The 15194-nt window shown below is 52.6% G+C and overlaps 1 protein-coding gene across 5 annotated transcripts; it reads left to right on the top strand.

Annotated features, from left to right (window-relative positions):
* Positions 1-4447: 4447 nt before the first annotated feature.
* Positions 4448-13541, top strand: Pi16 (peptidase inhibitor 16). Of its 5 annotated transcripts, none has more exons than XM_074082313.1 (7): positions 4450-4971; positions 7931-8152; positions 9916-10025; positions 10309-10397; positions 10964-11629; positions 11836-11978; positions 13298-13541. In XM_074082313.1, exons 1-6 carry the CDS (start codon positions 4801-4803, stop codon positions 11949-11951), a joined length of 1374 nt encoding a protein of 457 aa, XP_073938414.1. In that variant the 5' UTR covers positions 4450-4800; the 3' UTR covers positions 11952-11978; positions 13298-13541. The 5 variants fall into 5 exon arrangements, with proteins under 5 accessions (XP_073938416.1, XP_073938414.1, XP_020026100.2 ...); XM_020170511.2 differs by lacking the exon at positions 13298-13541 and adding an exon at positions 12355-12790; XM_074082312.1 differs by having other exon boundaries at positions 4451-4971; positions 11836-11968.
* The last annotated feature ends 1653 nt before the right edge of the window (positions 13542-15194 follow it).

Here is a 15194-nt window from a genome sequence, read left to right as displayed (position 1 = left end):
GTAGCAACAGTGTGATGCATGCAGAGGGTTGGAAAGAGGTGACCTAGCAGAGGCAAAGGATGCTGGAAAACACAGAGAATCGAGGATAGGACCAGATTGTGGGGGTGCAGGTTCAAGGGAGGAGCTGAACTCAGATGCAACAGGCCATGGGAGCCATTCTGGATTCCTGGAAGGAAAGAGAATGGAAGTGGGTCCTGAGAATCACCATCTTGGCTTAGTGGGCTGATGGATGTCAGGAGAGGAGTGGGCGTGCAGAAGGGAAGAGACCAGACTGGGGAGGCAGCTTGAAGGCTACAAGGAGCCCAGGGTTGGGGTCAGGAACTGCCCACTGCAGTGGGCACTGGCAATGAAGTTAGGAAAGGCACGCAGAGACGTGTTACAAAGATTGCTGCAGCATCATTTGTATTAGCAAAAAATGGAAGCAACCCAAATGTCCACCAAGACTCAAATGGGTGAAGAGGCAGCTGTAGAGTCATAAAATGGAATGTATACAGTGCGCAGTGCAGAACTATGTGCCTTGATGTCAGCAAATCTCAAAAATGAGAAAAAGAAAAAAAGGGGCTTCAGAAAGATCTAGACTGTGCTGTCCAATGTGGCCGCCACTAGCCAGTAACCACATGAGGCTCTTTAAACCTAAATAAACTAAAGCTGACAGTGCCTTTCCTCAGTCACACGGCCGCCATAGTTAGCGCTACAGTACTGGACCGCTCCGACCCAGAACAATTGCCGCCATCGCAGGGTTCTGTTGGGCATCGCTGGTGACGTAAGACTTGGAGAACAGTGTACATGTTGTGTTTGGATGTGGGGTATCTGGTGAGAGTACAGTAGAAACCACGCAAAGGTCAAACAAATTCAGATAGCTTCCATCTGGGAGGGATGCTGTGCCTTCCATGCTTTACCTCCTAAACTGAGTGCTCAGATTATTATCTAAACTATTTTTAGTTATCTATACTTTGATATGGCCAGATATGAGGACACTGATGAGGACTTCCTGTAGCTCAGGCAGAAGACCGTAATGGCTTCAGTTTCTTGCCTGGGGGACTGGCAGAGGGATCTCTGAAGACATCTGACCTTTGCTCATCTTGCCATTCAGCTGCTCCTTTGTCACAGTCACTATCCTGCATCTTCACACTCTTCTCTGGTCCCCAATGCCATGGCTACCTGGCTGTCAGGTAGCTGTTACACTAAATCAGACACAAACATAAACTCAGGCTGGCCTCCTTCCAGTCGCACACACTCTCAGCTGTCCCTCCTGACTGTCCAGTCACAACCATGTCTGACACATAGCCCACCCCATGGGCTCCCACACCCTAGCTCCAGACTCAAGCCCAGCCATGCAGTCCTTAGAAGGGGGCAGTTTATCACTTTGTCCCTGACAGCTGTGCTCCGTCAAGTATTGTCTACACCAGAGAGGAAGTCAGCATCGCAGAAGTCCCTGGAATTCTGGGCCAGGCTTGCAGCCCTACAGGCCAAGGAGCTCCTGGCTAAAGGCTGTGGATATTGGCTAAGTTTGGAATTCAGTGGGGAGAGAGGCCTCTGCTACCCCTACTGAGCCGTGAAGAGACAGGACCTATTTAGGATTCAGGGATGACTGGGCAGCCAGGCTCTCCTCTTGGGGACTGTCCCCAGAGGCCCCAGGCATGGGATGATGCCCTGTCCCCAGAATCAATCAGACATCTTATCCAGAAGCCATAGATCCCAAACCTGGAGGGCAGCAAGACCTCATTTTGCCCTTTTCAAGGCACCCGGGAACTGCCTGCCTCTTTCTATCTGTTCAAACAATTACCAGGTGCTAATAGTCTGACATTGATTTTACCAGCAATTCTCTGATTTTACATATGAACAAAGGCTGTTTGAGGAGGTAAATAATTTGTCCAGCTAGGGAGTGACAAAGCCTAGTAGGTCTGGCTTGGTTCCGCCTGCTCCCATCCCTGCCCAGTCTCCTGTCTCCTCCTCCTCCACTCCTCCTTGCCCGCAGCTGGGACTTTAATGTGTTAGTCTCATCTATTGAGTCAAGTTTAAACCAACCACTCTTACTCTTAAACAAGATGAGCCATTTTAATTTCTTTCTTTTAGTTAAAATTCAAATTTCTCTGCTTGGCTGTTTTTGGTTTTCGCAGTGCTGGGGATAAAACCCAGGGCCTTGTGCGTGCTAGGCAAGAGCTCTAGCACTGTCTGGAAAAGGCTTCAGGGCCAGGGTTATATGCTGCCCATCTTCCTTGGCTTTGGGAATCCCCAAAGGAAAAGACCTGGGCTCTGTCCTGAGTCTCCCTTTTCCCTGGGAGGACACAAAGATGACTCACCACACAGAGAAAGTGGGCTTCCCAGGGGTCCCTGAGGTGTGATGCTATGGGAGCCAGGTGCCCCCTCCCATGATGCTTCCTTTTCAAGGACATCTCCCACTACCTGCAACACCATCACAGGAGAGACTGCACAACAATGCAGAAAACTGCCTCAGGGAGGGAGAACTTGAAAGCGCCACAGAGTTTCCACAAACATGTCACCTTGAGCTTGTGACAGGCTGACAGGAAGGAAAAGTTGGGGGCAAGTGGGGTGATGGGGTAAGGGGAGGCAAAGATGTAGCTAAGCACAGAGGCAAAGGCAGGGAGTGACTCCTCAAACCAGAATAGTGTGGTACTGGCAAGGCACTGTGGCAGACCTAATTTTTTCAAGCAGTTTGCTTTAGGGTCATTTTTAGAGATGATGGATCTGCCTGGCTTACATGAATAGTTTAAATGATATTCATTCCCAAGTTGTCACCCTCAAGAATAGCACAGATGTGTGGGATAGCCAGTACCTTCAACTCCAAACATCATATTCTCAAGAAAAAAGCCTTCAGAACCCAGGGGGGTGGCAGCAAGGTAGTACATGCCTGTAATCCCAGCATGAGGGCAGCTGAGGCAGGAGGATTACATTTGAGACCAGCCTAGGCTACATAGCAAGACCCTGTCAAAAAGGAAGAAAGGAGGATAGGAGGGAAGGAAGAGGAAAAAAATGTCCTCTACCTCTGAGCTATGTAGCCCGAGCCCCAAATGCATTCTTTTGCATGTGGTTATTCCAGTTTGTTGGAAAAAAACACAAAAAAAACAAAAAACTGTCCTTTCCCCCACTGAACTGTCTTGGCTCCTTTTCTTTGTTAAAAAAAGTGTTGTTTAGCCATATATGCAAAGATTTATTTCTGTGCTAGGTATTCCATTGTCTGAATGTCAGTACCATACTATTTTGATTTCTGTAGCTTTGTTAAGTTTTGACAGCCCAATGTGTGAGACTTTCACCTCTGCAATTTTTCAAGATTTTTTTCTAACTACTGAGGTCCCTTGAGAGTCTATGTGAATTTTAGGGTAGATTTTCTATTTCCACAAAAAAACTCTTGGGATTTTGATAGGCTTTGCACTGAATCTGTAGATTGTTTAGGGTCACACTGACATCTTAACAGTACCAAGTCTTCTAATTCACAAAATTAAAGACAAAATTTGTCTTTAATTTCTTTCAGCAACATTTTGTAGTTTTCAGTCTGTGTGTAAGAAGTGCTCGACTCTTGAGCTACATCCACAGTCCAAAGTTTATTTTTTTGTTGCTATTGTAAATGCAATTGTTTTCACCATTACTTATTGACTGGTAGTATGTACAAAGAACTGATTTCTGTGTATTGTGATTGGTTGTGTACTCTGCAACTTTCTCAACTTATTAGTGCTGACAGCTTTTTTGTTTTTTTCCAGTGGAATCCAAGTTGTGTTTGCTTTTGCTTTTATCTTTACCTGGGGGCCTGGGCAGGGCCAGGCTTTCTTGAAATCTTCCAAAACCAGTAGGGAGGTTTTTTCCAGGTCCTCATTCACTGAGGGTGCAGGCTTCAAGGATCCCAGCCTGTGTCAGAAGTACCGGTGCCAGTTTCCACCTCCTGCAGGCCAACGCCTCAGTCTGCGCCCCTGCACTGTCCTCTTAGTGTCTGCGCTTGGCTGCTGGGCTCCACTCAGAGCTCCCAGATCATGGGCTCACTTGGCTCTCTCACTTTCTATTTTCTACATGCTCAGAGCACCCATTTCTGAGTCAGCACCTCTAGCACCTGCATTCACAGAGGGCACAGCGAAAAGCCTAATGCCAGGGTACAGCTATGGAGTGAACGCTTTGGGCCCTCCTCCCACAAACCCTTGTTTAGGCCATGTGCAGAGGGTTGTGGCCTACTGTCACTGGGCACCTACAATGTGCTGGTCACGTTATATCTCAAGTAATCCTCTTTCCAACCCCGGGAGGTAGGGTCAGTTATCATCACTAATTCAGTTCTGCCAGAAACACCGAAAGCAATGGGCAGGGCCAAAATTCAGATTTAGGTTGTTCTTAACCATTTACCAAACACGGTTCGTCTTCCTGTTATTTCAGAGGCACAGCTAGCTTCCGCATTTTACCCAACCCTAGGAGGTAGATCTGTGTCATTTGCTCTTTGCTGTCCTCAGCACTCAGTGGGTGTGACCTGGATGCAACAGTCACAGCTCTGCAGATGTTCCTGTCATTTTGCCCCTTGAGGTTCTGTCCTCACTCAGGAGGGACTGTGGAGCTCACACAGCTCTTGGCCTGAGCCCCTGTTACCGAGAACAAGAAGGCAATTGCCAAGGACTCCAGGGGAGTGGACTCAACTCTGGTCGGGACTCAAGGCACCCAGCCCTCCCCGAGACATTGTGTGAGCCGGGCTGGGCCTCCAGACAGCCCGCCACCCCACCCCACCCAGGGTGGTGCTTGTGTGGGAAAGACTTTAAATCCTGCCACCAGACCCCTGGACGGGAGAGGCAGAGAGGGCTGGCCACCATGCATAGCTCCTGCAGCCTCCCAGTGCTGCTGCCGCTGCTGCTGCTACTGCTGGTGGCCACCACAGGTCCTGCCAGAGCCCTCAAGGAGGACGAGAAGCTTGCGATGGTGGAGCTGCACAACCTCTACCGCTCCCAGGTGTCCCCACCTGCCTCCAACATGCTGCGGATGGTGAGTGTGGCCCCTCTTACTTGCTGGGACTGAAGGGCTGCTGGACAGGGGGCCACCACAAGCCCTCCTCCCCGTTCCCATGCCAAAGCTCTCTGAGACATGCCTCTCTAGTCAGTGACATTAGATAACTCATAGGTTCCGATAAGCAGACCCATTATCCAGATGAGGGAATCGAGGCTCAGAGGGACTTGCTCAGGCTCAGACACCCAGTACAGACAAAGCTAGAAGCCCTCACTTCCCACTGCAATGACTCCTTCCTAGCGCTATCTAAAACACATGTGACCCTGGGAAGGGGACCATCTTTGTGAAAGTCTCTCAGAGGCTCCACAGGAGATGAGAGGAGGAAGAGGGTGGCAGGGCTGGGCTGGGCACCAGGTCGGAGGAAGTTAGTGAGGAGAGAAGGTGGTGAGAGCATGAGCCAGAAGCACAAAAGGCTCTGTACCCCACAGTGCAAATTCTGTCTCCCTCACTGACAACCTGTGATTTGGAGTATATCCTATAACCTTGTGGACTCTCTCTTTCTCATGTGTACAATAAGGTCAGAATTAGGCCCGTATATACATATACCAATATAGATTGACTCTCACAGATGTAATATTGTTGTGTGTGGGGGTGAAATCTCAAAAAAATTACAAATATAAATAGACTAGTACATGGCAGTGAGAAATGCATACAGGTGTAGAATACACACGTGTACATGCAGCCAGATGACAGGAGCCAGATGTAGACAGTGGGGGCTCCATCAGGGAGGAGAGCTACTCAGTGGCAGGGTTGGGGCAGGATGTCTGTGCTCTGGAGTAAGGGAGAGAAAGGAGAATCCCTCCCTTCCTGCCCACGCCCTCGAAGTCTGAGCTGCCCATGACCCCAGTCACCCTTAGGTGGCCTGGGAGGTTGGAGAGCAGTGTCCAGAAACCCTTGATGCTGGTGCCCAATAGCAAAGTCACACTTGGGGGACACAGCAGTGAACCCAAAGTCCCACGACCTAAGGGTTAGCCTCAGTTCTGTGTCATGTGGCTAAGTGACTCTGGGTGGGTCCCTTTCCCTTCAAAGGCCTGCTTCCTGATGGAAAGATGTGTCTGGCCATCCCCACCCTGTGGGTCACACAGGACGACTTGTGAGACATCCACCCAGCACTGCCACCATTCAGCCCTGCTGGCCTTAGCTGCTAGGAACTGCAGACAAATCAGAAGCCTCAGATGCTGGTACCAGCTTTGCCAATGGCGACCTGATTGAGGCCTTGATTCACTGGTGGGCCTCAGTTTCCCCATCTGTGGATCCCTGATACCCTCCAGTCCATGCCTTTCCCAGTGCGTGCCATCTGCTCAGGATCCTCTTTCACCTTCACCTGGCTGATGCCTCACCTTGTAACACTTAGCTTAGTGCCCCCTTCTTTGCCCTCAACCTGGGCTGAATGCCCTCCTTGTGCCCTGTAGTACTCTTTGTGTGTGCCATTTTCCCCTTGGTTCTTGCTGATCGATGCCTCAGTGTGGCATAGTGCCCAGGATGACTGAATGAAAGGATGAATGAACTTGCTTCCAGGTAGTGACCATGTGGATGGGTGTCATGACTTGCAACTCCACAGGGACTCTGGCTGAGTGACTGAGAAAGCTTATGACCCAAAGCAATGGCTTTTATAGAAATGACACCAGCGCTCCACAGGGAGACTGCAGTAAGCAGGAGCTTGTCTCAGTCACTGAGAGCTGACAAATATCTGCTAAGCACCCACAATATGCCAGCATGGTGCCAGACTTGCCAAGTTCTGGGATACACCACTGCTTTCCCCCAAGGAGCCTGCAGTTCAGCCTGGAGCCCTTCAGGTCATCCCAGACACCCTGAGCCTGGTCTCCAGCACTTTGTGCCTTTCCCACCCCTACTGTTGCCAGATTTGAGAGGACTTCAGGGACCAGTGATTTGGAACAAAAATGCCCAGAGAGGAAGAGAGACCCATCCCAGGTCACGGCAATGGGCTATCCTAGCTCAGTGACCTGTTCCAGTTCCAGGCAGCTGCTCCTGAAAGCCCCGAGTGGGCGGGGAGTGGGTGTGGCTGCACGGCCCCTAAGGGTCACCCAAGCTCTTGCCGCTCTACCGCTGTCTGGCTCTCAAAGCTGGCTGGGCCCCCAGAGGGTGGAGCAAGAGTTGCTGCAAAGCCAGCCATTTCCAGGAGAGGCCAAGGACAAGGTTTAATGGGATCCAGGCCTCCCTGCTCAGCCTTCTGGGTCAGACGCCTCATCCATCCTTCTTCCCACCCACACTCGGGTCTGTCCTCCCAGCCAAAGACTCAGAACCTCAGGGACTCTCCAACCTAAAATGCCCCTCCCAGGGTCTCACCTGAGGGCCCCCTGGGGACATCGCCTTTGGGATCTGACAGCGCTGGGTTCCCAAAGCTCGGGTAGTGTCACACGGAGACAATTTTCTTGGGGAAGAAGTTGTCAGTTGACAGGAAGAGCACCTGTCACAGAAGCCTGGAAGGCAAAGAAAGGCATGGAGATGCAGTTCCCCAAGTTAGTATGGTGGGAGGAGGGAAAGGGACTAAAAAAACAACCCAGCCCTTCTGCATATCACTGCTCAGCTTGTTGAGTACTTCCAACAGCCTGAGAGGGACATCGCCAATGACCTTGTCCACGCCCACAAGCATCCTCTCATTCAAACTTCCCAGCACCCCGAGCTTCAGAAAGGCTAGGCCCAAGTCGCGCAGTTAGGAAATGGTCCCCAGGTTGACAGACTCCACAGCCTGGGCTGGCACTCTCCTGCCTCCCTACTGAAGCCCTCCAGGAGCAGGTGACACCTCCAGGTGTCACCTCCCTCAAGACTGCTGGGTGGACAGGTCTCTGGCCTCCTGAGGCCCCGAGGACACTCTCAACCTTCTGCTCATCCCCAAAGAACTTTGGCTCCTTCCCTTCCTCTTCGGTTTTCCCTAAGCCTGAGGCCTCCTCACCTCCCTCCCCCACCTCCCCTGCAGAGATGGGATGAAGAGCTGGCGGCCTTCGCCAAGGCCTACGCACAGAAGTGCGTGTGGGGCCACAACAAGGAGCGCGGGCGGCGCGGCGAGAACCTGTTCGCCATCACCGACGAGGGCATGGACGTGCCGCTGGCCATGCAGGAGTGGTACCACGAGCACCAGCACTACAACCTCAGCGCCGCCACCTGCGACCCTGGCCAGATGTGCGGCCACTACACGCAGGTGCGCGGCCCAGAGGGCGGGGCCTCGCGGTGTTGGGTGGGGCCACGTGCAGGATGGGCGGGGCCTCGCGGTGTTGGGTGGGGCCACGTGCCGGATGGGCGGGGCCTCGCGGTGTTGGGTGGGGCCACGTGCAGGATGGGCGGGGCCTCGCGGTGTTGGGTGGGGCCACGTGCCGGATGGGCGGGGCCTCGCGGTGTTGGGTGGGGCCACGTGCAGGATGGGCGGGGCCTCGCGGTGTTGGGTGGGGCCACGTGCAGGATGGGCGGGATTGGGCACAGAGGGATGGGGCGAACTCTTCTCCGCCCGGGAGCGCTCAGGGCCTTCTTGCTTCAGAAAAGCTGGTCTGCACTCTAAGCCCCCTTAGATGCTTTATGAAACTCGTCTCTGAGCAGCAGTTAGTGAACTCTCTAGGCCTCTGACGAAGACTGCTTCTTAAACTGCCTAAGCGATTTTCATTTCACTCTTTTTTTAAAAAAAAAACAAACCACCCCGTTTGAAAACCTAGCCCACCCTTTTGGCCGTCTGATAGTGAGGAGACGGTGTGAGAAAGCCCTTTTCATGGACGGTAGTTACTGTCCTCGGCCATGTGCCTTGCTCTAGGCTGCACTGTCCCGTCCCAAACACCTGAAACCTGCAGGGCCGCCCCAGCAGCAGATGCACCGCACCTTCCCTCTGTTCTCTCACTGTCGCTTTCGACATTTATCATGACGCCTACTTTGTGTTTGGGCAGTACTGGGGTTTGAACTCAGGGCTTTCGCGCTTTCTGGGCAGGTGCTGTACCGCTCGAGCCACGCCCCCCAGTCCTTTTTCTGCATTAGCTATTTTTCGGGTAAGGTCTTGAGTTTTTGCCTGAAGTCCACCGTAATCTTACCTATGCTTCCTTAGCTGGGATCACAGGCGTGCCTCCATGCCGGGCTTAATTTACTGCTGCTTCTCTGTCAGGGACTGAAAAACCAAGTAGTCAATCTTATTTAATTTTTGCTTAAAAAGAAAAAAACTATGTATGAAAAAAGAAAAATTGTCCCCATTCCAGGAAGGCTCTGTTTCTCAGTTACTTTTTGCTTATAACAGGGTTCTTGCTGGTTTTTTGTTTGTTTGTGGGTACTGGGGTGTGGATTTAGGGCCTGACACTTGCTATGCAGACGCTCTACCACTCCGGCCATGCCCCCAGCCCTTTTTGTTTTATTTTCCAAATAAAGTCTCGCTTTTATGCTCTGGCCAGCCTGGACCACGACCCTATTTATGCTTCTTGTGTACCTGCCACTTCACCCAGTTTATTAGTTGAGATGGGGTCTCACTATCCCCCCAAGGCTGGCCTTGAAACACGATCCTCCAGATCTCTGCTGGATTACAGCTGGCCCTCTCACTGCATTTTGAAAGTTGTGTGTAAGGAAGTTAATGTTAGTGCTAACTGAATTCTTTTTTCCCCAATGCTTATTTTGTTTGTTGACAAACAAAAGAAAAAGAATCCAACCGCCTTTGCACCTACACCTCCTGTACCTCTTTTTGGGTGGTATTTTTAGCGCTAATTTTTAGGGAAAGGTAGGTATTCCAACAAACACCACCCACGTCAAGAAATGGTGAGGTTGCAGCACCCTCCCTATTGCTTTCCTGGGGACCCCCCCCCACCATCCCCCTGCTCAATATTGTCCTGAAACTTCATGCCTCCTGTTCCCACCCATAGAAGGCTGACGTAGAGGGACACCAGTAAGAGGGCGTGCCACCCAGCTCAGGGCTCAGCTGCAGGGTTTGCCCTCCTGCAGGTGGTCTGGAGCAAGACAGAGAGGATCGGCTGTGGTTCTCACTTCTGCGAGAAGCTTCAGGGAGTAGAAGAGACCAACATCCAATTACTGGTGTGCAACTACGAGCCCCCGTGAGTGCTGGGGACCTCGGGGATGGGGAAGGCGGGACTGGGCAGCACCTAAGGAAGAAAGACGTAAGTAATCTGGGGCCTGTGCCCTCCAGGGCGCTGTGAGGGCCCCGATGGGGTCTGCTTTCGTTAGCCAGAGAGAGCCAGGGGAGCCCAAGTTCTCCCAGCAAGTTTTTAGAGGTTCAGCCGACCCAGAGGTACACGCAGACGAGTACGAATATGGGAATGGGGACAGCGGTTGGAAGGGACGACCCCCCCCATTCAGCATCGTCCTCACCTCCTACAGGGGGAACGTGAAGAGACAAAGGCCCTATCAAGAGGGGCCTCCGTGCTCCCAGTGCCCGGATGGCTACCACTGCGAGAACGCCCTCTGCGGTGAGTCGGCGCGTGAGAGCGCGGAGGGGGGCTCCGGGAGGTCTACAGTGTTTCTGGACCCCGCACTGTGCGCGGCAGAGACGAGCGGGATGCGACCCCCAGGGGCCCTTAGCGGATCTCTCTGCCCTCCTTGCGCGGCCACTTTGGCGTCTTGACATTCCGAGTGACCAGAGTTCAACCTTCGGCCCCTAAGCAGAGCAAAGCACCGTCCCGGGGCAGCCGGGCGCCCAGGGAGGTGGGCGTGGCCAGAGGGCGGTGCCGCCACAGTGGGCGTGGTCTGGGGCGCGAATGGGCGGGGCCTGCGATGCGGTGGGCGTGTCATGCACGGGGATCCTGTCGTCCGCTGAAAAGGTTAGGGCTGGTGCAGGGAACGCGGAGGAGGTGGGTGCAGGAGCAGCTGTGTCAATAAACAGTAACGTGGGTTATCGTGGGTTTTCTCCATGGCGCTGGAGAGCCGTGTGGCGCGGTGTGCGCGCGTCCCAGATGGACGCAGGCTTGTTGCGGTGGGCTGCAGGATGTGGGGTCCCGTTTGCAGCACTAATGGCAGGCCTTGCCTATTGTATCAGAACCCACGAGGGACTCGGAAGAGGCGCAGGATTTGCCTCAGCTGGTAACCGAGGCCCCATCCACCCTGACAACTGAAGCCTCAGATTCTAGGAACACCGCTACTCCACCCCTAGCAGCAGACGTTCCACACGTCTCCCTAACAGAGGTCTCAGACTCCCTGGCAACGAAGGCCCCGCCTACTGTAGAAACAAAGGCCCCATCGTTCTTAGCAACGAAAGACACCTCCTCCATGGCAACGGAGGATCCGCCTTCCCTAACCACTGAAGCCCCCGTTTTGACAACTCACAGCCCGCTTTCCTTGGATGAAAGACCAGTTGCCTTCCCCAAATCCACCCATATTCCTGTCCCAAAGTCTGTGGACAAAGTAGCCAGCAAGACAAGCGCAGCCTCTATGAGCCCAGAGAGATCTCTGTACCCCAAGATGTCCCTGACAGGGACAGATTCCCTACCCCATGCCCCCGAGGAGGCTGAGGCAGAGGCTGAATTGCCTCCCAGTGAGGTCTTGGCCTCAGTTTTTCCAGCCCAGGACAAGCCAGGTGAGCCGCAGGCCACACTGGACCACATGGGGCACACCTCCTTCAAGTCCCTGCCCAATTTCCCCAATGTCTCTGACTCGGCTAAAGCCATGGGTGGGCGTACCCTGGCCCTGCAGTCATCTCTGCCAGGTAAGGCCTGCGGCCCCCTACCTTCCCCTCCAGCTCCAGAATAGCAGCATCCTGCCCAGCATAGGCTGTAGGGCATGGTGGAGCATGCACCGGCTGAGAAGGCGCTTTCTCCCTGGCTGTTGCCTGCCTCCTTGCATGGTAGGGTGTGTGGGGGAGGCCAGGCATAGCTGTCTCAAGGCTGAGCCCAGGCCCCTTCCTTCTCACAGATGCAGACGGCCCTGAAAGGCCTGGCGGGGAAGTGAGGCTGAATTCTGGTCACTCATGGGGCCCTCTCCCAGGACTACTGCTGCTGCCTCCCCTGGTGATGGCTGGAATCTTCTGAGGAGACACCACACAAAGGCAAGGCCTGGTAGGGGGACTTGGCCTCTTGCCCACTCTGAAATGTCTTTCTCCAAGTAGGAGGCCACAGCTTCCTGGGCAGGTCTTGCTCTGTGGCCCAGCAACCCCTTCTTCCCCCTAGCACCCAGCCAGATTCCAGGCCAGCACTCTTGTGCACTCAGGAGGCTTCTACAAAGCCACCCCCTGGCACTACCCTAGGAGTGCTTCTTCCTCTGGGAGGCCCATGCCTTCTGGTGGCCACCTGTGCCCAGTCTCCAGTTGTCCTATGGCCCCAGGCCTGCTCTCCCAGGCTTCCAGGAACCCCTGGGCCCCTTCCAGTCCCCTAGTATCTTCCTCCAGCCATCTGAATCCAGGGCTGTCCCCAAAAGTGCCTCCTGCCTTCCCAGGATGAAGTGAAGAGGTCAGCTGCCCAACTGCTGTGCCCCCTACCCTGTTGTCAGCCCTCAAACAAGATGCTTCCTGGTTGAAGGCCCTCTGGAAGGGAAAGGCTGCAAGGCTTGCTACAAGGCTTGTGCCTCATCCACAGCATCTGCTGGCTGCCAGCCCAGGGGGCTGCCCATCTGATGATTGCATACCTTCGATCCCTCCTCCCCCTACCAGTGGAGTCCTGTAGAGGACGGTTGCGGGAACAGGGGCAGGAGCTATCTGCCAGCACAGCATTCAGGGCTAGGGCTCTCCGAGTGCCTGCACAGCTGGGAAGGGGGACTGTGATGGGTGGATAAAGGACAAGCCCCACTCAAGTGGGGTTCTGTGGGTGGAGGGTGGGGACCAGGGTGGGGAGGCAGCCATGACTCCCAAATAAAGCCTAAGAGCTGAGTCACAGTGCTTGTGTGGTCAGAGTGCTTTCTGGGGGCCACCAGAATCCCAGCTCTGCCACTATCCCCATCCCCCATCCCAACACTCCATCAGTTTTCTTCCTGTGAAGTCCCCCACCTTCCATCCCAGCCACAGGGGGTTGTAGAGGCTGTGGAAAGAGCCAAGAAGAAGGGTGAGGACAGGGGCTGGCTCTCCCAGCCTTGTAAGTCACCAGAGTGGTGTAGATGAGTTTGGGGCTCGGTATCAAGGGATGGCATACAGCTGCTGCCTGTTGGGGCACCGGTCAGAAATGTGCCTTAGGCAGAGCTGTACCCATTTCTGGTGCTGGAGGAGTACTGAGGAGCCTCAGACACTTCCCCAGGGGCAGAACAGGACTGTCCAGCAGTGCCGTGGGCTAGGAAAAAACCCAAGTAGAAGGGAGCAGGCAGGTTGACAGGGTTGCCTGGGTGCTGGCCTCCCAATTTGCTCTTTCAAGATTGTTTTTACTACTCGGGTCTTTTACATTTTCCATAGGAATTTTAAGATCTGCCTGTCTATCTGTCAAGAAGTAGCTGAGATTTTGATGCGGACTGTGTAATCTTCCATCTTACCATGAAAGCATCCATGAGCATGCGATATCCTCAGGAGTCCAGCACTTGCTGCCATGGGTTCAAGCACCACCAGCAAAAAGAAAAGATTCACAATTCTTTTGCAAAATTTATCCCTAAGTATTTTATAATTTTTGATGCTATTATAAATGAAACTTTTATTAATTTCATTTGGTTTATTCAATGTATAGAAATAAATTTTTTTTGTTGTGGGGCTAGGAATTGAATGCAGGGCCTTGCACATCCTAGGCAAGTGCTCTACCACTTAAGCTACATCCCCAGCCAGCCCTTTTGTTTGTATTTTGTTTTTGAGGTAAGATCTTTGTCTGGGCTAGCCTCAAACTCACAATCCTCCCGCCTCAGCCTCCCAAATAGCTAGGATTACAGATGTGCTCCACTGTACCTAGCAAAAATTGATTTTTATATTAATCTTCTATCCTACAACCTTGCTGAACTTACTGATTATATGGGCTTTTAGTAGATTCCTTATGATTTTCTATATATAAGACCATGTCATCTATAGGTGGAGGTAATTTTACTCTTTTATTTCGTTTTTGCTTAATTGCCCATGCTAGGCCCAATACAATGCTGACAGAAGTGGCCAAGACTGGACATCCTTGTCTTGCTTCTGATCTTAGGGAAACACTATGCCATTTGGTTTAATCTTAACTGTAGGTTTTTTCACAGATGAAAGTTCCCTTTGAGCCCTAGTCTTCTGATGTTTTTATCATGAAGGGGTGCTGACTTATGTCAAAGACATTTTCTCTATTAAACTGCTCACATGGCTTTGGTTTTCAATCCATGGATAGAACTGTATTCTGTACTCCTGGGAGGGGAAGAGATCCCTTCCTGTTGGTCTTTTTTTCTTTGCAGTACTGGTTTTGAACTCAGGGCCTACACCTTGAGCCACTCCAGCCCTTTTTTTGGTGATGGGTCTCTCAAACTGTTTGCCTGGGTGGCTTCAAACCACAATCCTCTTGAGTGGCTAGATTACAGGCATGAGCCACCAGCACCTGGCAGGTCTGTTTTCTTGATCGAGTGCCAGGACTATGGAGGGCTCAGGTACCAGAACCTCTGGGCCAAGGAGGACCCAAAGACACCCAAACCTATCTTTCCTAGTTTAGGGGTGGCTCTACCTGCCTCTTGCAAAGCAAGAGCATTTGTTGGAGCCCGTAGGAAACCCATCATAAGAAAAAGGCTCTCTAAAATCTGGAGCAGTGACCTGGGGAAGTTTATTTTTGGGGAAATATAAGAACACAGGGCATGGTATCCACACCAGTGCGGCGAGGCTGTGACAAAAGGGCAGGTGACAGTGAGACAGGCAGGAGGGGACATGTCAGCACAGGCCTGTGCGTTAAGACATATTTAAACAGAGGACAGAGGGCCTGGTACTCAGAGGTCCTGAGGACCAGAGTGGGGAGTGGTCTCCAATACTGTGCTTCAAGGCTCTAGGCATCTGGGGGTCGGCACGTGTGACAAGAATTGCTGCAGAGCCCTCAGGTTTCATTACAAGAGGGACCCCAAAAGGCCTGCAAAAGGCCCTTCCCACTTTGCCTATCAGAATAAGGTTTTAAAGGGGGAGAAGGTGGTTGGCTCCTGTCAATGCCATGTCCACTTCCCTCATTCCTCCTGGTGACATCAGCGCCCCTCCTGCCCCAAGCCTACCAAATCTCCTTTCTCAGGTAAGGACCCTTCATTCTTGTTCCAGGAATGACAGGCAACACCTGAGATTCAGAAACCCCAGGATATTAAATTGGAGCCAGTACTGGCCTTCCCAAGGTGAAGGCCAAGTCCACCCACAGCCTTGATCTCAGCCCAGGTGG

The sequence above is a fragment of the Castor canadensis genome, chromosome 8, assembly GCF_047511655.1.
Source record: "Castor canadensis chromosome 8, mCasCan1.hap1v2, whole genome shotgun sequence".
Taxonomy (NCBI): domain Eukaryota; kingdom Metazoa; phylum Chordata; class Mammalia; order Rodentia; family Castoridae; genus Castor; species Castor canadensis.
The sequence above is the reverse complement of the archived record's forward strand: the minus strand, read 5'-3'. Positions and strand labels throughout refer to the sequence as shown.

Bases quoted from the DNA above. Each gene is read 5' to 3' on its own strand.
- Pi16 (XM_074082313.1), top strand. From the start codon at position 4,801: ATGCATAGCTCCTGCAGCCTCCCAGTGCTGCTGCCGCTGCTGCTGCTA. The intron at 10,026-10,308 runs GTGAGTGCTGGG...CACCTCCTACAG, and splicing joins GTGTGCAACTACGAGCCCCC to GGGGAACGTGAAGAGACAAA. The intron at 10,398-10,963 runs GTGAGTCGGCGC...CTATTGTATCAG, and splicing joins CTGCGAGAACGCCCTCTGCG to AACCCACGAGGGACTCGGAA.